At 33.0% G+C, this 22,678-nt stretch overlaps 1 protein-coding gene across 2 annotated transcripts in view; it reads right to left on the reverse strand.

Annotated features, from left to right (window-relative positions):
- The window catches only part of LOC150102489 (BTB/POZ domain-containing protein KCTD3), a 290,210-nt gene that overhangs the window by 209,228 nt on the left and 58,304 nt on the right, over window positions 1–22,678 (reverse strand). For both annotated transcript variants that reach the window (XM_090399756.1, XM_090399757.1), the window contains exons 5-6: window positions 11,498–11,556; window positions 5,726–5,806 (exon numbers count right to left, since the gene is read on the reverse strand). In XM_090399756.1, coding sequence (XP_090255882.1) covers window positions 5,726–5,806; window positions 11,498–11,556 — 140 coding nt within the window. The remainder of the gene's footprint in view (window positions 1–5,725; window positions 5,807–11,497; window positions 11,557–22,678) is intronic.

Genomic DNA, 22,678 nt, shown 5'->3' on the forward strand with positions numbered 1-22,678 from the left:
TAGCTCTGTCCAAAATAACCCCCAAGTTTCTATCTACATTGGCTATGTCCAACAATTTTCTACATGCTTTAGAGCTTGGCAGTCGTGCCCTGATTTTATGTGGTCTACCAGATCACGGTTGTTACTCCTAGGCATTTCCACTTCACAATAACATTTACAGCTGACTGGATGGCTGCAGCAGGGAAGAAATTTCCCAAAGCTGAGGTGTTGCAAAGATTGCATCACATTACAAAAGTCACTGAGCACTTTGATAGAGTCCATTTTACTGTTAATGTTTATTTATGAAGATTGCAAAACTGTGTGCTTCCTTTTATACCATTATGAGAAATGGTTATGATGTACCATATACTTCTGCCATCGGCCAGTTCTAAAACCAGACACCCATTTGTATATAGCAATATCCACTATTACAAATGGGTGTCTAAATATTTTTGATCATAGTGTATCTTCCTGCAGAAGGAATACTGCTTTTTTGTTTAGTGGACAGGAAACACTAAAGATGGGTGGCAACTAATTGAAACATGTTATATATCATACTTTATCTATTCATTAATGACCAAAATGGAACTTGGATTAACTGATAAACACTTTAATTAGTAAATGGGCTTTTGGAAAAGATTAATGTGAAACTAGTGAGTTTCAGCATTAAATTTAGCAAATAATTAGAGTAAAAAAAAGTTCACATAAACCATTTTTATATAAATAGCCAACAAGTTTTACTACAGTTTTGTCATACGATTAAGACATAATTAGGTTAACAAAATGCAAAGGATACAATAATACAATAAAAATCATTAATAATGCAGGTCTCATGTTACAAACACGTTTGTTGTCAGTTTTCCCATATTAATTTCAGGTAATTGTAAAAACAATGGAGGACTGAAGTATTACAAGAGCAGATCAGTGGATCACATGAGTGAAGAACAACTGGATTCTTTATAACAGTTTGAGAAGGAATTTCCTTCCAATTATTGAAAATGGCATTGTAACTGTATTCCACTCCATGCTGTAGTTTGTAAATGAGGTATGTGCAGTAAGTATGTTTTCTCTTATGAGCAATGTCACTGCAATGATTACCTTCCTTAACCATAAATTCTCCTTCTGAAAGATGAGTAAAATTTTATAAATCTCTGGATATTTCTTCAAAAGACTGCACAGTTTTTGGAGAGACTTATAAGATACTCCAATACTTAAAATTTACATGCTTACATTGAATATTTGTATGATTTACATGAGTACAAAATACCTTCCATATCTCAGTGGAATTGCCCACTCAGATATGGAAGGTATAATCTCTGTATTGTACATCTGTATTTAAAAATGGTTTATTTATCTGTACATTGCATAAAAAATATAGATGTTAATGGTGGTTTTTTCTATATACTGAATACAGAGGAACTGCCACATTCAAAGACTAAAGCCTATTTAAATCTTTAAGTAATGAAGTGATACTAGACTAGTTGAATTTCTACTTGTATCACCTCATTACTTAAAGATTTAAATATCAGAGTGGCTCTAAATTTTTTTTCCCCACATTTGACAGCAGAAGACGCTGTATGTTCACTGCAGTACCTCACATGGTTTTGGCAATGATGTCTTCTGCTAGAATAAGTGGTAGGGTTGCAGATTCCCTTTCCACACAAAATTTGTAGGACAATCACAAACACCCATGCCCACAGTGGGATTCAAACCTGCAGCCTCTTGGCTGGAGAGCAGACATGCTAACCACTCGGCTAACCAGGAAGCTTGTCCAAAAAGTATGCAACCTTTCAAGGTCTAATAAAGATAGCAACCCTTTCCAGGAATATCCAGTGTTCATAAATTCACTATTCTTGCAGAATGCATTACATTAGCCAGAAAGAGGAAAAATGTTATGGAAGTTGGCCATCAATAATGATGTTCATAACACAAACGAGAAGGTTAAACTTCACAGATCTCATCTACTAATCACACCATGGAATGGAATACAGCTATAATGCTATACTCTGAGAGAAAATTTATTATCAGACTGTTTTAAACAATTTTGTTAAGTCATTTACTCATGAAAAACCCTTAATAAGGACACCAGGCATTGATTTTGTAGACATGTGAACACTACCAATCCAATTCTGGATTACTTCAAACCTCCATTATTATACATATTATGCTGAATGGCAACTAATTTATATATACAGCTAATTTAGTGTTTTGACTAATTTCTCACTTATTCCATATAAATTTATTCGGTTGACTTCCTACCATACCAACTTTGTTAATTCTGTTATCTATTTCCATATTTAATTTACCATTTTCACTAAAAATTGTGCCTAAGTAGCTGAAATGTTTTACTTGTTCTATAGGTTCTCCATTCACAATGCAGCTGATATTTTCAATGTTTCTACTTATTTTCATTATCTTTGTCTTGTTATTGCTGACCTTCATACCATATCTATCAAAACAGTTATTCAATTTAGTCAGGGTATCTTGCAGGCTTGTTACGGATTTATTTAGAAGTATAACATCATCCGCATAAAGCAAGGAGCTGATCTCCAATTTTGATATCGGGTTTAATGCCACTTTCATTCATAATGTAATCCATATAGATAATGAATAACAGAGGTGATAATGTACATCCTTGTCTGACACCAGATTTAACATTAAACCGTCTCCCTGTACTTCCTTCAATTATAACTGCTGACTTACAACTCAAATAAAGACTAAAGTATTGATTGATATAATGATCCACTGACACCATACAACTGTAGTGTTTTGAATAGCTTCTCTCTTGGCACCTTGTCATATGCTTTTTCCAGATCTACAAAACTTAAATACAGATCTTTGTTATATTCCCATGACTTTTCAACTATTTGTCATAAAGTGAATATCTGATCCTGACAACCTCTATTTGGCCTGAATTCAGCTTGTTCTTCACCAAGCTTTTCTTCCACAATTTTTCTTAACCGTTATTATTCAATTATACTTGCATAAATCTTACCAGGAAGACTCTGTAGGGAAATACCTCAGTAATTCTCACATTCAGTTTTATTTCCCTTTTTATGTATGGGTACTATGAGAGATCTACTCCAAACATTGGGAATTCATCCCTCTGTGCAGACCTTCTGAACTATGCAGTGCAGCCACTGTAAGACTTTTATACCTCCATACTTCAGCATTTCTGGTCTGATATCATCTACTCCAGCTGCCTTTCCACATTTCAGACTTTTGATGGCTTTTTCTACTTCAAGCATGGATATGTATTCCTGATTGCATACCTGGTTGTGTTTTTTATCACTGTGCTGTCATCACTGTTTCATTTAGCAATTTTTTGAAGCAATTACTCCATATTTTAAGGATATCTTTTTCTCCAGTTTTCATATCACCTTTGTCATCTCTAATTCCTTTTACAGCACTCTTTCTTCCATTTCTGAGCTTCTTCAACAACCTCCAGAATATCTTGCCACCATCTTGATATTTATTTTCTATGCTCTTACCAAAGTCTTTCCATGTTTAGCATTCTTTTGTTTAGCTAGTTTTACACATTGTTTAGCTTTCTTACATTTGTCTCTGTATTCTCTAAGAGCACAAGCCGACTTATTGGCCAGGAACTTTTGATATGCTTCTTTTCTTCTTTTCCTTCACTGCCTCTTTAACTTCCTGTGTCCACCAGGGAGTTCTGATTTTTCTATCCTTGCAGACAACTTCACCACATGCCTCTCTGGCAGAATCAATCACTGTTTTCTTCAGAGTTTGCCACTGAATCTCCATAATTTGGTTCCTGTTCTCAAACACTTTCATTTTTTCTTCAATAATCTGTGTATTTTAGTCTACAGTTCACATCTGAGAGTTGCTCAACTTTTATTTGCTTTAAAACTTTCTTACATGTTGTTCTTTTCAATATGAAATTCAATTTTATCCTGCTCAAGACTAATTGGTGATCACTTCCAATTTCAAATCCTCTGTACACTCTAGTGTGCTTCATCAGTGAGAAAACATCACTATCAACAATAACATAATCAATGAGACTTTTCTTATTCCTTGTCTCTTCTCTTCATGTGAATTTGTGCACATTTTTTTGTTGGAACATGGTGTTAGTAATAACCAGTCCATGTCCTGAGCAGAAATCCAACAGATATTTGCCATTATTATTAGCTTTGCTCTTTTCTCCAAATTTTCCCAAAATATTTTTGTATGTCTCACAATCATTTCCTACTCTGCTATTTAGATCCCCAACAAGGACCAACTTTTCATTTTTCATTGTGTCAGTTGCTTTTTCTAAAGCTTCAAAAAATTCCTCTACTTCTACCTTAGGAGAACCTTCTGTGGGACCATAGGCACAAATAAATCTCATTGTCTAGTTCCCTATTCTGATATTTGTCCACATCACGCTGCTTGATATTGCCTGCCATTCAAGAAGATTAGCCCCGTATTTAGTGTTGAATACTATGGCTACTCCTTCTTTTCCTTGATTGTCATTGCCTGAATATAACATTTTGTATTTATTGCTCAGAAAGATCTCACCAGTTTTGGTCTTTTTTGTTTCAGTCACCCCTATTATGTCGATCTGGTACTTATCTAATTCCTCAGCTAGCTCCATTTCTTTGCCATTCAGGCTTCTTATGTTGATAGTACCGATCTTCAATTCTGGTGATATTGAGTTGGGGTGTGTTTTCATATTTTTTGAAGTAGCTGACTTTTTGCTGTTCGCACATGTTCCTGGCGAAAACAACAGGGGCCTTGTTTAACCGGGCAACGCTTAGCCGGCATGAAATTCCGTCATGTTGTACCATCATTTGATATTGGGTTTAAGCCAATAAGATTACAATTTGGTTGGCTAAATCCCAAATTGTCAGCCCATCCTTATTCATTGAGTATCCAGGTAGATACCTAACAGGATGCACCATGAGAAGGTAAGGATTGGAGATTAGGTCAGAAGCCCTGGTTGTTTCTCCACATTCCTTTAAAGGCTATGTGAAGGTCACCTCTCAGTTATACAGCTTTGACCCTTAAGCACCCCCATACAGCCATATTCTTTTCATTTAGTTAAGCAGTATCTTAACCCTGACAAAGTTAGGAGATATTAAGAAAGCAAAACTTGATTTGATTTCTTAGTTTTTGTATTCATTACAACAATAAATCCAGTTATTTAAAAAATTTATATAGACCAATCCATAAAAATCTGCAATATAGAAAAATAAATGAAAAAAAAAAAAGTAAATTATAATTCTTTCCTTCATGGTTACATGGTGATCAAAATTCATTGTAAAAATTATGAAAAGAACTACAGTGTTACAGAAAAACTTCAGTTTAATATAAATCAGAATAATCACTTGAAGTTTCAACTTTCATATTAAGATCATCATCTGGAGTATACACACATATATATATACAAAGAAACAAGTAGTAGTAGTAGTAGTAGTAGTAGTTGTTTCCAAAATATTTACAATGAATAAATTACAAATAGGTCAAGATTTCTTGTCTTCTGAAATACTAGTTACCAACAAAGAGCTATGTTATTAGCTATTATTAAATGGCATCCCCACGCAAAATTATTTTCTTTTTTATGTGTTACAAATTATGCAAGTTGGTTTATGAGAGATGCCTGTATTTATTAGTTATACTTATAAGAAGACAAGATGGCATTAATTTTATCAGTTTTTATAATCCTTTCTTGATGAAATTTCTTTTCTAAAGACATGAAATAAAAAAAAATGATGGGATATGTGTAAAATAAAATGAATATATTTACCTGCAGGTGGAAGATAACCATGGAAAAGTACATCACCACAAGATGAATGATTGAGATCTTCACAGAGTATTAACCGCTTAACTATAATAACAAATTTATGAATTACATAACAGTATTAGCACAAAAATTTTATTCTAATACATACTTTCAATATTAAATGAAACAGATATCAGATCTATATTCAACATAATCAAGAACATTATATTCAATAAAAATATAGTCACCTTAAGTGTGATTAAGGATAATGAATATTCAATACAGAATAGTTACAAATGATGTGAGCAAATAGACAAATTTTATTTCTAAAAAAGTAATATATCAAAGAGTTTTTTCCCCTCACTTTATGAAAGTTCAATATGTCTTTTGTTTGTTGCTCTGTGCATATCAATATATTCAATTTTGGCAGTTGCTGCCTATATCCAATCTGTCATGTTATTCAGTATTGGAAGAAGTGGCAGAGAGTAAACTTATAAAATACTATAGTATTATAAGTTACCATAGTAATACTCATCTAAGACTGCTGTAGATGCACAATGCACTCTGCTGTGTTAACAATCTTAAGTTGATCTTCAACTTAAGTATCAACCATAATTTCAACATGTTATGGTAGGGACTGTTTTTCCACCATTCAATATCGCAGCACAAAAAATTGTTTAACTTGGAGTTGTTTCCAACATGTTCAAACATTATGCAAGACTGTTTCCCTTCCCCTATATGCAAAAATTACATAATGTCTATTAACCCCTTTGTTAATCCAACATGTTCACAGAAAATTCTTTAATGTGTCACTCTACTGTTAGGTTTTGTTGCAATTAGTAAGGCCAAAGGTGATCACTGTCGCCACAACGATCATGCCATAATGCAAATCAGTCACATTCTTAATTGAGAACTATTCTAATGTTATGATCAAATCTAACATTTTTTGGCCTTCAGTTCCTTCTTTCCCTTGCTGCTTGAGAAAATTGTTTTGCAACAGCTCAATAAATTCTCCTTCATTCTCATCATGAGTTTTTTTATCCAATCAATGTTTGAATAATTTTAGTCACCCATAATGATTATTTGGTTATTTACCTATCAGGGTAATTTTGCACTGCATTTCATTGTTTCCCCAGCAAGTGAACCACCAAATCTGCAGCAACATCCCACCATATATTTCATCCTGTTAGCCTCAACTTCACACTAGACAGCCTCGAATTCACTGCTACATGGGACATTACTATTATTGCTTTCATGAGTTTCCACCGTAACTGCACTAAATCATCAAATATTATTAGTAATACTCCTGCCTCGCCTATCTGTTCTGTCCTTCCTGAAAATGCTATATCCTTTACGCCTAAATCCCAGTTACAAAATCTGACTCTGATAGCCAAGTTTCACTAATTCCAACAATCTTAGGCCACAACATATTCAAAGCAATAAACTCAATCCCTTTGCTCCTGATGCTAGGAGCATCAGCATAACAAGTTACCACTTGGCTTTTTTTTATACCTACAGTCTGCTTGTCCATAATGGATAACTTTGTCTTTACCCTTCTCAGATACACTCAAAAAAGTCTGAACCCAAAGTATACATTTACACTCCTTTGCCAGATATATAATCATGCTGAATGACATTCTAACATATTATCACATTTACATATCAGAGCTGAACTTTCACAAACATTCTCACCATTTCTCATATGAATCTGGTTTCAACTTTCTGCATTAGGTCTTATCTCAATGAGTAATTCCTATAGGCTCCTGATGAACAATCCATTCAAGTGCAGATCCCTCTTATACGTCTTTTCTACCATCAAATTCACTCTACAAATCCAAAAACTAGCACCCATTTCTTCCACACAGCTTGTGTGTTGAATCATTTGCTAACATAGCCTTCTTTCTTAACTTGGTACTGTTGTAGCCCAATAATAAAGCAACAATTTTCAACGGTCCTTTCATATCCTCTCTCATGATATATTTATCGCTACTTAAGTCCTTAGTTCCAACAAGCACTATCATTAATTTTACTTTTCTGTTTCTCTATTACATTTGTTACATCTTTAATTTTGGCCCCAAGAAGCTCAATGTACTCCATCAGCAAGTACATTTCATGATTGAATCACCATAACCTTTGATCATTATATTACACTTTTTCTTCTCATATTCTAACTGACTTACCTTATTATTATTACCAACTTTAGTGTTTGCTGCCTCTTGTTGTGATAATTTTTCTTATCATAACTTTCTTTCAGCGTTGCTCGTCTTTTCTAATTCTCTAGTCAAATTGGTCTAATAATTTGTTTTCATCAGAATATTCAAATGTCAAGTTTTCCTACTTGTATTATCAATATTGATGTAATGCTTTTGCTCAGTGGGACAAAAGTTCTCTTTGCCAGCACCTACATTAATTTTTTTTTTTTCTGTCTCAACTTTGTTCTGGCAATTTTTAAACTACCTTAAACTAGCAATATTTCTACAATTATATTGCTACATGCACTAAATATAATAAATTCACAAATAAACTATAATAATATACTAGAGATAAACCAATTAATCTAAGAAAATACTCCAAAAATAAAAAAATCACAAGTTTTAGAGGAGCTCTGTAATAATACATGTATACTCAAGATAACTTTAAACCACAATTTCCAAATATACTTGAATATTCTTGATATCGGTATTTATTGCAAATAATTGGTGTATTTCTTTGAATACCATCAAATTTATCACTTCTGATTACAATACAATGAAAGACTGAAGTTAAGGACAATATAATTAATTATCCATTTTTATTAGATTTACTATGAACAATATAATAAATTATGTTAATATTTTTGACTGTAACACTTACGGTGCATTATGTCATATTTTCATTAATCAAAATCAAGTGTTTTCCCTAGTGAGAGCATCAGCTCTCACTAGGGAAAACACTACTATTAACAAACTCACTTATTATATATTAAAAGAAATTCATTATAGCAAATTATTGTTGTGATTCCATGAATTTTCTATGATGATAGCTGACTGAAGCACTTATTATGCTATAATGAGTACTTCTGCTGCCAGTTTCATCATTTTCTGCAATCATTTAATGTAATGCCACCCACAAAAGGTTATTGTAAACCTCTAGTACATTTGTATTGTGGGTGGACTAAGGATTTTTTTTTCTATTTTTTTTTAAAACTAATTATATATATTGTATTTTAGACCAAAAATCCTCCTCCAGAAACAAACCATAACTTTTTAAGCCACTTCAGGCCTCCAATAAGCAAGGTAGTGGTAGTCTCACACAAGGCAATGAAATTTATTTCCTGCTTACAGACATTCACAAACATCCATGCCCATGGCAGGATTTGAACACACTCATTTTTGTTGGTTAAACAGAAATAAGTTTATACTCTACAATTACATAAGATTACACCTGCCACTATGGATTAGTCACTATTACTGGATCAGCCATGGAAATACAGTACTATATGTAATACAGTTTCTGATATGACCAATACTATACAGAGGAAGTGAATCTAAATTTAACAAAACTGAAAGCTGACAAGTGTATGAAGATGATGAAATAAAGCAGAAATTTGTCTACCAAACAAGCTGTCTGGCATAAATTATAACAAATTTTAGACTGACAACAATTAAATGCTTATATGGCACCAAAATATATCATAACTTTACCCACTTTTCCTCTTAGAATATTCAAAACATAAAAGCTGCAGGTGGGTTCACAACTCTTTAAACTCTGAGAATGGTATACCTTACCTGAAATGCCCAAAACAGAAAAAAAAAAAGGAACAAATAAATAGCAATCTGGCAAATACAAACTGAGGAATGAATTAATGGGGAATTAGTTTTCACATAACAGTTCACAGGTGCATGCTATTTACAACACATACATACATACATACACAGAGATGCAGTAAATTAGAAAAGTCTCACATCGACATATTTGGTGCTATTGAAACAAAGAAGTCAAAAACAGGCTTCTTCTAAATCACAACTATATAATGCTATAATCAGCCATAACAATCAATGAGAGGAAAGGATAGCCATAATGTTCAACACTAAACACAGAGTCTTGAATGGCATGCAATATAAAGTGGGATGATGTGAAAAAACAGGGAATTTGAAAATGAAACCTAATTGTGCCTATGATCACATAGAAGATTATGGTAAGGAAGAAGTGGAGGAATTTTTTTTAGTCATTTATAGATAGCAGCTGACAAAAAAAAAAAAAAAAAAAAAAAAAAAAAAAAAAAAAACTATCCTTATTAGAGATCTAAACAGCATAGTAGGAAATGAAAATACCAGACCTACAGAAATGTTTTGGAAAAATTTGGAGAAAAGTACAAAGCTAATAGGACTTACTAATACAGTGTTCCAACATAAAGATGTGTACAAATTCACATAAAGAGAAGAAATAAGAAAAGTCATTGCCTATGTTGTTTATAGTGTCATGAGGATTCAAGCCATAAAAGCTTACAAGGGATTGAGAAATAGGAAGTGATTATCATTTGGTTTTGAGAAGGAAAGAAATGAACTTCATATTGAAAAGAAAAATATGTATGAAAATTTATTAAAAATAAAAATAAAATCAATGTCAACAACTTTAATCATCAGTCATGTGGTGAAATTGTGGTGCAAAGAAAGAAAATCAGAACTCCACAGTGGTCTCAGGAAGTTAAAGAGGCAGTCACAAAAAAGAAAAAAGTATACTGAAAGTTGGAAGAATAGAAAGAAAAATAGCTTAACAAAAGTCATGAGAGACTTTAGTAATATAAGAGATAAACTATAAGGAAGGTGGCAAAATTGTCCTCAAGGCTACTGAAAAATACTTAGTTATGGAGGAAAAAAGTATAATATAATGAATCTGGGCAAAGGTGACATGAAAGCACCTAGATATAGGAGCTTTGAAAAAAAAATCTGAAATGTAGAAAGGCAGCTGGAGTATACAATATTCAACCAGAAAAGTCCAGATGTGGAGGAATGCAATAAAAAGTTTTACTGTGGCTATATTTCTGACTAGGCCATATCATAAAGGTTCATCTGAATTCACAAAAAAAGAGCAAAACATTTATCATGCAGGATGGATTGCCATAATGATCTGTCCTCGCCCCTGATAGCAGCTTTATTCAACCTGTACACATGCAAAATCCCTCCAAGAGCTAGTCAAAAGTTTATCTATGCTGATGACGTAGCTATCGGGCTTTTATGTGATTCACTACGAGTAGATTTACTTGAATGGTAAATACCAGGTTTTCACTTGTATAAGTTTTTTTTTTAAAACATGTATATGAATTAAAATGTACTCAGCCAAGAAATGAGGTATAATCAAAACATTTTAAAGACAGAGCCTGTGCTATATCGAGTGATGCAAAAAAGAAAAATAAGAATTGCTATACCTGAGAGAGAGAGATCCTACAAAAATGTATAGTGCAACCTCTAATGATTAAGAAAATAACTGCATTGGTACAAACATTCTGCCATACATTAAAAATGTCACAGATAAAACAGCCATGATTCTCAAGAAGATACAGTGTTCATTATTTCTTTTCATAATGGTATATTTTATAAATATTTCAGACATTATAGTTTTTTAAACCTGTTTTGGTGAATAGTAATGTTGTGTAAACATTTTGTGACAAAGTACATATAGTCGTGTGAGAAACTAGTTGAATCAATCAAAACATTTTGTGGTAATATTAGAAATCATTTTAAAATAATATTTCAAAATTTTAGATCAAAACTGTGATATGAACCAAAAAATAACGCTAACCAAAATAAAAATTACCTAAGGGTGTGATTCCATAAAACTCAGCTTCATGTCTCAAAACGCCAATATCAACATCCCTAAATAATAACAACAGAGAACAATTACAAATTGTGTAGCATGAGCTATTTATTCTAAATCAGCATACCAACAACTATGCAATGAATAACTCTGCAACCCTTCCCCTCAAGACAAATGCATACATAATTTTCATATAGACAAATATCCATTCTTACCCCTCGTTAGAGTTTATTACTGTCATAGTTGCCAAAGTTTTCAGGACGTGATTTGAGAAATCACGTCCTGAAAACTTTGAGGAAAAATGTGATCTGCTAAAAAAAAGAAAAAAAAAAAGGAGTTTGTTAAAAAAACCTTTAAAATTTTCAGCAGTGAGCTCAGGAGATAGTATGGAAGATCACGATTTTAGACCTTCTCTATCAATCTATTCACATCCCTTAAAGAGGGTTGATTATAGTTTAAGTGTTTTTATTTTTTTTTGTTAAGAAAATGTCTATAATAAAAATCTTTTACAAATAAAGACATCAATCAAATTTGTATACACATGCAGGAAAACAATTTCCATGATTTTTTTTAGCTCAGAAAAATAGTATATATCCACAAAAATGCATAGAACATTACTTAGAAGTGCTCCAACTAAAAGCAAATTAGTAACGCATACAGAACCAGTTTTCTTCCCAGAAACTTGCATTTTTCTTTAAAAAAACCCCCTACAATCTGGCCAGAAAACACAATTTACAGACGAAGCACACTGATTTTATATCTCTCCTTCTTCAAAGGCAGTAAGCCTTGGGGTGTGAGATTTGCGACAGTCTTCCCACATTATTTTCTCTAAGGATTACTATCTCCAGTAAAAAAAACATGTCAATAGGTTCTTGGCCAACATCCATTTACTGTCCAGCTTCAAATGTGACAAATCAACTTCTCATTCTTTTCTTTCATATTTTCTACTTCTGTGTAGAAAATATAAAAGTGTTTTTTTTTTTGTTAAGAAAACTTCAATAAAAAAAAATCTTTTAAGATTTTTTTTATAGAAGATTTAAAGTTTTAAGATTTAAAATAGATTAAAGAAGATTTAAAGATTTAAGATAGATAGAAGGCAGACTCCTTATCCCACATAAAAAAAAAAAAAAATAATGTTTTCATCTAGTAAGTCTCCCTCTCCTATATACACCAGTATGATCAGTATATATCATCAACTGAAAGCTTTTCCTACTTTGGAGAATGTTAGTCTCTAAGTCATTCTGAAATACAATACACCACTGTTAGCAAATGATCAATTTACAGCACTATACTCAAGGTGTTGAAATCCAGAGTAATCCAGAGTAATTTATAAAAAAAAGGGTGGCACATCATTTCGCAACTCCTATAGGTAGAGATGACCTACTAATGCTTCTGCCTGGTATCTCAACTTGGGCCTGGCTCCCACTGAAGAGACCTCAATAAAGGTCGAAATTAGTCTGGGTAGTGGCCCTTCCCTTAATGCATAACATTAGACATATCCACAAGGAGATGTGTTTTGCATTATAGGAGATACTGAGACAGGAGTGTTGGTAGCTTGCGTCACCTTTGCAACAAGTTGCCCTGGTGTTGTACCACCTTACCCCAGTCCTGAAGATACTTTCAGGTGCAAACTTTGTTTGCTCACACTTGGATAAAGGATTAAACTAAATTTATTATACTATACTCAAGGTTTCAAAATGAGTAACAGACCATTAACATTATCCAAAGAAAGAAAAACTTTTAGGTCTCTTTTAGCTGATGAGATAAGCACTAAGCATATTGGAATCTATAGGAGAGGAAGGCAGCCTACTACATGAAAACATTATTTTATTTATTCATTATTACTATTATTATTATTATTTTTTTTTTTTGTGGGATGAAGAGTCAGCCTTCCAACTATTTTAAAAACTTTAAATGATCATGCATTACTGACAGCTATTAGGAACTGGCATAAAATTTGCATGCAATCTTTTTCATTCTGTTTTATTATATACAAAAAAATAGTTGAATAACATCAAGAAACTGTATTTCAAATAGAAGCAAAATAATATAAAAACAAATATTATGAGTTAGAACAGTGGTTCCCAAACATCTCCCTTTAGTATAATCTTAAGGCCTTCCCTAAAAATCCTAATGCTAAAATGAACACGAATGAAAACAATACAATGAACTTAATTTTTAATAAAGATATAAAAATTTTTAATAAAGATATAAAAAATAAACAATGTTCAAATGAAACAAAAATAATTATTTATCTTAAACAACAATAAAATTATTGTATAATTCTTCATAAGCTTTAATGAAATGGATGTTGCTGTTTTCAACCAGTTAGAGCAGAAAATTGAGGAACAGTCTTTGACAGTGCTAGGTGAATATCATGCTTGGAATCAAATCGATTTCTAAACTTTGTCTTCAAACTGAATAATGATGAAAATCCAGATTATTCACATAGATAAGCTGTAGCAAATAGCATTAAGGCTAAAAGAGAATTATTTGCCAAAACTGAGTATGCAGTCATTTGGGAATACCAGAACTCATCAAGATTAACAAAATTTTACCTTAGCAAAGATTTGCTTTAATGTTTGATGAGATCATCCTTCTTATCAGAAACATCCATCAAATCTAAATTGATCTGATTTGTAGGTGTACAACTTCGACAAGTTGACAATAAGCAAAAGCAATGTTTATGCCTGCTCCACCATCATGTTACTCACTAATATTATGGGAAAGAAGGATTTATTTGACAATGTACAACTAAAAGGTTATTCATATCTCCCCTGGATTCTCCAAGGGATGAAGACCTCACAGTTTGGGAAACCCTGAGTAAGAGAGAGAGAAAAAAAAGCATCTTTGTGATGCAAGGATGGATATGATAAGTATTTCATAAAATAGTATTATTTGAAGAAATACAACATTATTAAATTTCTATATAATTATCTATTTAGTATGATTTTAGTATATAGCTCTTATGTAATTGTTTATTTAGTTTATTTAGTAATTGTTTATTTATTCTCAAATGTTTTTTTTTTGCTTCTATTATTCCAACTGAACATGGTTTATCAAATTTTTCTTTTACTTATATTACACAAGTTAGTTTTTAGAGTCAACCTACAACTGACTATTAGAGAAAACAGAATTATCATTCAAGTACCTGGAACTTCTAAAGTCTTTTTTTTTCTTTTTTTTAAATGTTTGATATATACAGCAATACCTTCATTTTTAGTCAAATGTTATTGTTGATTGACACTGCATCCTATGCCCTAATCATGCATTAAGTAGTAGTTGAAAAGGCATGCTATGCAAGTTGTTCCATTAAGCAGAAAGTTTGCTATACACGTTTATATTAAAAACTTTACCTAATTAATGACTATAAGTATGGACTCAATAAAGTATCTGATTCTTCAGAGATTGAAAAATGCAGACTGCTGCTCATGATGTGGCCCTATGATGTATGTCAATCACCCCCCCTCCCCCGTGTAAAGGAGTGTTCAAGGTGTGGTCTGAAGTCCAACTTCCTTAACAGTGGTAGTGGATTCCTGCATTATCCAATATCCAAGGCAGAACTACAGATGAGCAATTTACAGGCACAGGGCAGCTCACGCAATTCTGGATGCACCACAGAGATAGTTTTTCTTTGGTGAACATATGAAGAGTGCTAGTATGAAGCATGGTGTAAAAATTATATTCATGAAGGATGTCATGCATGTACTTGCCTGCCCAGGGTAAGAATGTACTATAGGTTTACTAAAAAAAAGCTTTCCTGTAGTGGGAGCCACATAATAAATATTTTGCTCCTGATGTGTTCTTTAATACAGTCAAGAATATAATGAATAACTAACTGCCAGCACCTAAACATGTCTACAAGGTATTCAGTAATATCTTCTATTACACTGGTTCCTAAAATGTTAATCTTTATACTACACAAGATGGATGAAACCATCCATGAAAAAGTAGCTTATTCATGATGGATGGTTTTCACTCTCTCTCTCTCTCTCTCTCTCTCTCTGGATTTCTCCATAAACTAGAGAAAATCCAGAGTTTGGTGATGTTGTCCTTTCTTCTAATACCTTAATAACCATCTTTCACAAAATTGCTGTACACCACTCCCCAATCCTCATCTTCATTTAACAAAACCTGCATTGCTCAAATGAGTCAGGCTTCCACATCAAATCTGAAACAGTGATCTCCTTACCATTCTCCACTGGAAGCGAGGTTAATCTTGTAAACGTCAACATTACAAAAATAGTTCTGTCTTATTTCTTGTAAGACAATTATACTCCATGCACTCCCCTTTACTTCTGGTAATATTTAGATCCCTAAGTAGGAACAGATTTCTCTTCTATGGCTGACTTACATCTCTTGCTTTTCCTGGCACAAACAATTACATCCTAATGTATTTGTGCCAGGATCCTAATCAGCCTTAAAAAACTTGGTGTCCTTTTCCCTTTGAAATCTTGTTTCTCATGCTGGACCACTTAACACTATATAAATCCCAACTCTATCCAACTTTAGAATGTCATTCTCATATTTGAGGTCATGCAGCACAAGCCTCCCATGAACTTGATGCATGCCATCTAGAAGAGGATAGCATGTACCAAGTACTTAGGAGATGATCTCTTCTCTCAGATTCCTTCCAATCACCCAGAACAGACCACCATCATTCCTCTTTCTTCTAAACATGCAAAAAAACTTACTGAACAAACTTCTCACCCTCTCCTCTTTCATCCCATCTACCTCTGTTCTGTGGAACAGCCCTCCATGTACCAATTGCATGAACAACAATAACTTCCAGCTGGTCAAGAAAGTAAGAAACATAGATACCTTCTTTCTCTTTGAGACTGCCCTTCTCCACAAATACACACTATAAAATGTTCTATCTCACTTATTCTTGTCTTTGATAATACTCAGATTTTCAGGAAAGAATATATCTCATTTGTGAGAAGAATGACTTAACTAAAAAATTATGTTTTTGAGTTATCTGCAGAAATTGAAATGGAACCTTGAGTTCTATTTACTGGAGGAACGACGTGAGTTTCTGAGAATTTCTGAAAATCATTGTTCCATAGTAAATAGTAATTTTTAACAGAGTATTATGCAATTATTGATTCAAAACTTTCAAATATCTTCGCATTATGTCATCCTCTCACAAATGAGCAATACTTCTCCTTTTTTGAATAATGACAATGAACTGTTTTTAAGTGCCTCCACAGGCAATGATTATGTGTAAAGTTAAAAAACTTTACATGATTTTTGTTTATGAAAGGTATTGCTTGTTTAGTTAATTAAAAGTGAAATCAAAGATGTATAAAAATATCATCATGTTGATAAAATTGTTTGTTATAACAATATTCCATTGTAAGAAAAATAGAGTAGCAGTACTTGTAGTTTCATTATTAGTAACTAACTGGAGAGACTATTCATACAGCATATGCGCTACTGTGATATGAAATGAACTGAGATGTAAAACAAACAAAAAAAAAAAAAAGAGGAATAGATAGAAGAAGAAAAGGGAGAGTTGTAAATTATTTCCTTTTTTTTGATGCGTCTTAAATGTTGTGATTTCCGTTTTCTGATTGAAGATTGAATAGAAAGATATTCTCTGTGTATATGGAACTTTATGGAATTTTGCTGCTATCAAGTAAAAATACAGAAACATTTCAAAATAGGTGTATTCTATTTTGGTGCTGGACAGGTGAAGTTTATTAAGTAAAGTGTTAATATTTTTGGTACTTGCCTTAGACAGAAACTGAATATACTTTCTCTTTTAATGTAGCTTCCTCAGTGAGAGGGTACAACACCATGTCCTTCCAGTTCTCTCTCTGTTGGTGGCTTTCCTTTTTGTTTGTGCATAGCCATGTGATCCTGTCCAATCTTATATCTTTAAACCATGTCCTTCGTTTTTTACCTCTTGATCCTTTTCCCATAAATTTTCCTTCTAAAACTGTTAATATCCTCTGTCCTGTTAATCTCATCTTTCTCTGGATCATTTCCTGTAATAAAGATCTCTGTGTTCTCATTCTCTGCAGGACATCTGTATTTGTCATGTGTTCTGTTCATGAGATTTTAAGAGCTCTGCTACAGCACCACATTTCAAAGACCATTATCCATTGTCTTACTCTCTTCTTGAATACCCAGGTCTCACTTTCACATGTAAAAACTGGCACATTCATTCTTTTCTTTGTCTTGATACCCACAGAACTTCTGAGCAGATCTTTATTTTTTCAGAATGCAACATTAGCTATAGCTGTTTTTATTTTTATTTCTTTATCTTGCTTTCCATCTGCAGTAAAGTAGGTGCCTAAATATTTGTATTCTGTTGTGTGTTCAATTTTCATATTGTTTATGAATATTTCTGGCTCAGATCTGTTTTCTTTTGAATATACTTTAAATAAGATATATGATGAAGATACAGGTATGAATAGTAATTTCTTGTGTGATTGTGTGTTAAGAAAATCTGTTGCTACTATTTACCCTTAAACAATTTCCATTAACTCAAAATGCTTGATTATTACGGAAGATGTTTCAACTTTCTCGAACAAGATTTGCCAAGTTTACTATTATGTCCGTTTGAGTATCTGACTGAAATATGTTAACTTTTGCCTTTGCAGGTATTTTGTAGTGAATGTCAGAAAAAGATTTCATATGTTATTTTAGGATTCTAAGTGTGTGAGTCTCCGTAGCTCAATTGGTACAGACAAGACCTTTGGTTGGAAAGACTTAGGTTTGAATTCTATCTATGATGAGAGGAACCATTATTAGGTGTTTTCAACCAAATAGTGAATTAGCCAGTCTCATATGAAAGCAGATGGTTTTTTTCCCTCCCAGAAACTTGGGATTTCATCATCAATTTTCTGATATGTACCCTCAATGGGTGTTCAGGCTACCATGGCAGCACTGCATGATTAGGTTTGCATAATTGTTAACCTCCAATCAACAATTTGCATCCAAATTGTTCTATCTAATATCTCTTCTATGCTTCTAAAGCACTTTTTTACTGTATCAGTCCATCTAGATCTTAGTCTTCCACTGGTCTTTTCCTTCCTATGCTGAAGCATCAAATTCCTGATATGTACCCTCAGGATGTATACGATAATTATAACAGTACTACATAAAAAGTTACACCATTACTAATTTCTGATCAACAATTTTCTTCCAAATTAATCTATTATCAGATCTTATATTTCTGTCTTTTAAGGCACTTTTTTACTATATCACTCCACCTACATCATGGTCTTCCTCTGGATCTTTTTCCTGCAAATCTGGCAAAGAAGACTTGTTTTTGCTAATCTTTCCTCTCTATTCTGTTTAAGTGACCATACTACCTGAGATTAGCTCTGCTCACACATTCTTGAGTGCTAATAATGTCAAGATAGAAAGAATTTCTAATGTCTTCATTTTTAACATGATGCTGTAATTGATGCCATCTGTTTTCTCAATTTTTCTCAGAACTCTTATATCTATGATCTCTAATCTTTGATGTTCTTTATTTCTAACTAAGCTCTCAGATACACAGTTTAAAACTGGTTTCAGCACTGTCTTGTATACTGCTAGTATGGTGTTTTGGCTAATTTCTCACTTATTCCATATCATCATCATCAAATTCCAGATATATACACTCAAGGGGTGTAGAGGATATGATATTATAAAGAGATTTGATCTCTATTACCATTTGTTATGAAATTTTCTCTATAACGATTATTTCTATTTCCAAGTGTTTTTATTTATATGCACAAGGGTTAAATTCCAATTAGTGCAATGACTTTTTACTGTTTCTTTCAGAATCCGAAAAATCACTGACTCAAGACCAAATACAAAATATACACATTTAATAAAACAAAAACAATATATACACTTCAATTAAAATTACACAACTAACTACAAAATTAACTGGATCCAGGCCTTTTAAGATAAACTTACACTTTAAAGATCACCCATTCTCTGACTCATTCTATTACTGGTTTGTTTAACATATACTTAATCACGTCTACTAAACTAAACACCTTTTTTGTTATTGTGTAAACAAGGTGTTTAGTTTAGTAGTTCATAGTCAGTTTCTCTGTTAAGGCTTTTTCTGAAGATATAATATTCTCTTCTTCTTTTCCATAGAATCCTTTTTCATCACCCTTATGTAGCACACATTATTCCTCCTGACTTTGAAGTAAGATATTCTGAATTCACCGAAGTATAAGTACTCTTACCTCATGCAATTCAATTTTTGTACCAGCAAAAAAAGTTTCTTCTACTGCTTTATCTAAGTTACTAAATTCCATCTCCTTTTCCAGTAGAAATAACAGATAGATCCGGCGCCCTTAAAACAGATGAAATTTTCAATCAGCGTTTCCTCAAACATTCCTATAGAACGTCAATCGCAATATTTTCTTTTATTTACCAATACTTATTTACAGTCTTAACTCCCCCACTTTAAAGGCTCACAATTCTATGATTCCATTTTCGGAATCTTCTATTAATATTCCTCCTGCTGTCACATACAACTAAATAAACTTCGTAAGAACAACCCTTTCTTTTAAGGTTACATGGTGATCAGCATTCATATTTATGAATTTAGGGACAACAAAACACACGTGTTGAAAAGATTATTTTTCTGATTAATAATAAAATAATAACTTAACATTTCGACCCCTGTATTGAGGTCATCATCAGAAGGATACATGTGTATCCTTCTGATACACTCAATTCTGATACCTCAATACCCCTGTATTGAGGTCATCATCAGAAGGATACACCCTTCTGATGATGACCTCAATACAGGGGTATTGAAATCATCATCAGAAGGGTGTATCCTTCTGATAATCACGCTCTCTCTCTCTCTGTCAGCTGTCAATCACCCATCAAACTCCTCGGCGAGCATGCACACTCCATAAAAGTGGCAAGCAAGAAGTTATGTATAATGGCTGATGTGTCGTCTCTGTAAGCGTTACGAGAATGTCTTCACAAAACACAGCACTTAATAATTTTAAACCTCAATAAAATTTCTGAAAGTAACACAAGTATCCAAATTCAGTAAGTACATAAATTTTTTTAAATGCATCACATTTCATTTTGACAAAATAACATCAATAACGTGCACATTGCAAGTGCTGACAATATGCATTATGAAACCAAAACTAATAATGTACTAACATAAACAATTTGTAAAATTATTCAGAATTTTAAATTACGACTATTTTTACAATAGTACTACATGAGCAATTACACCATTATTAACTTCCTATCTACAATTTAACTCCAAATCAGGCTTGTTACCTGTCAAGACTCCAACATTATCAGATCTTATATTTCTATCTTCTGAGGCACTTTTTACTGTATCAATCCACCTATATCTTGGTCTTCCTCTGGGTCTTTTTCCTGCCAACCTTGCAGAGAACACTTGTTTTGCTAATCTTTCCTCTCCCATTCTGTTTAAGTGACCATACCACCTGAGATTAGCTCTGCTAACGCATTCCTGAATTTAGGATGCTGACAATGTCAAGTTCTTTCCTAATATCCTCATTTTCGTTTTAAATATGATATTACCATTGATGCCATCTGTTCATGCCCCTAATCTTTCTCATCACTCTCATATCTGCGGTCTCAAGTCTTTGGTCAAGTGTTTTACTTCTAACCCAGCTCTCAGATCTATAAGTTAAAATTGGTTAGAACACTGTCTTGTATAAAGCTAATTTAGTGTTCCGACTAATTTCGCTCTTATTCCATATGAATTTATTCAGTTGACTTCTTACCATACCAGCTTTGTTGATTCTGTTGTCTGTTTCCATATTTAATTTACCATCTTCTCTAAAAATCGTGGCTAAGTAGCTGAAATGTTTTACTTGTTCTATAAGTTCTCCATTCACAATGCAGTTGATATTTTCAATGTTTCTGCTTATTTTCATTGTCTTTGTCTTTTTAATGCTGACCTTCATACCATATCTATTACAACAGTTATTCAATTTAATCAGGGTATCTTGCAGACTTGTAGCGACTTATTCCATATAAATATTTTTACATGGAATAAGTGAGAATAGCTGAAATATTTTGCTTTGTTCTATAGGTTCTTCATTGTGAATGCGGCAATAGGAACGTTAGAAAATTTCTACGTTCCTATTTTCACAGTTTTGGTCTTTTTATTGCTGATTTCCATGCCAAATTTGTCAAAAGTTAGAGAACTCTGAAGATTTGCACTGGAAGTGTTTAGGAGTACAACATCATCTGCATAAAGCAAAGAGCTAAGTTTGATATCTCTGATTCTAATATCATGTTTAATGCCCCTTTCTTTCATAATGGAACCCATATAGATGATGAATGAGTGGAAATAATGTGCATCCTTGTGTTGCCTCTGATATATCAACCCATCTTCTGGTATTACCTTCCATTCAGACTGCTAATTTACAACTTAAATATAGACTAAGTATTAACCCGTATAATATTTCATTTACCCACAGTAACTGTAGTGTTCTGAGAAGCTTTTCTCATATTCCCATAATTTCTCAATTATTTGTTGAAAATCTGAAAATCCTTTTTGCAAATTATATTTGAGGGAATAGGTACGAAAGTTTTTGTGCTTGTCTTTTTTCTACTAATTATGTTCAAGTGGTACTTTCCCAGTTCTGCAAGTTTGATTTCTTTTCCATTAATGATTGTTGTATTGATGGTTCCTATCGTCAGTTCTTTTGATGTTGGGTCTATTCTTCTTCTTCCAGATGTTCAGTTGGAGTTTATTCCAGTAGTAGCAGATGTTTCACTGATGAAAACAGCTGGCATGAAATCTCATCATATTGTAACAACATATGTAGTTGTTGTTGTTTAACCAACAGAGTACAAATGGGTGGGATAAATCCCAAATTACTAGTGCATCCTGTTCGTTCAGTACCTAGTAGATATTAACATTGTGTGGTGAGGATTGGATTACATTGGGTAAAAAGCACCAATCGGTTCTCTGCATTCCTTAAAGGCAGTGTGGAGGTCTCCTCCCACCCAGTTATTAGGCTTTGATCCTTAAGCGATCCCCCCAACTCAAGTCCCCCCCCCATCAAAACGGGCAAACTGGCCCGGTGGACACACATCTATAGACATAGGATATTAACTGCAAGTGGAAGAGATTTGGGCCGCATCATCTTTTCTTTCTACTGCACATTATAGATCTCAGGTAGAGATCCATAATAATAATAAATCTCCTGGATA

Source organism: Typopeltis vanoorti, chromosome 10 (assembly GCF_054136105.1).
Source record: "Typopeltis vanoorti isolate ZY-2024b chromosome 10, IOZ_Tvanoo_1.0, whole genome shotgun sequence".
NCBI lineage: Eukaryota > Metazoa > Arthropoda > Arachnida > Uropygi > Thelyphonidae > Typopeltis > Typopeltis vanoorti.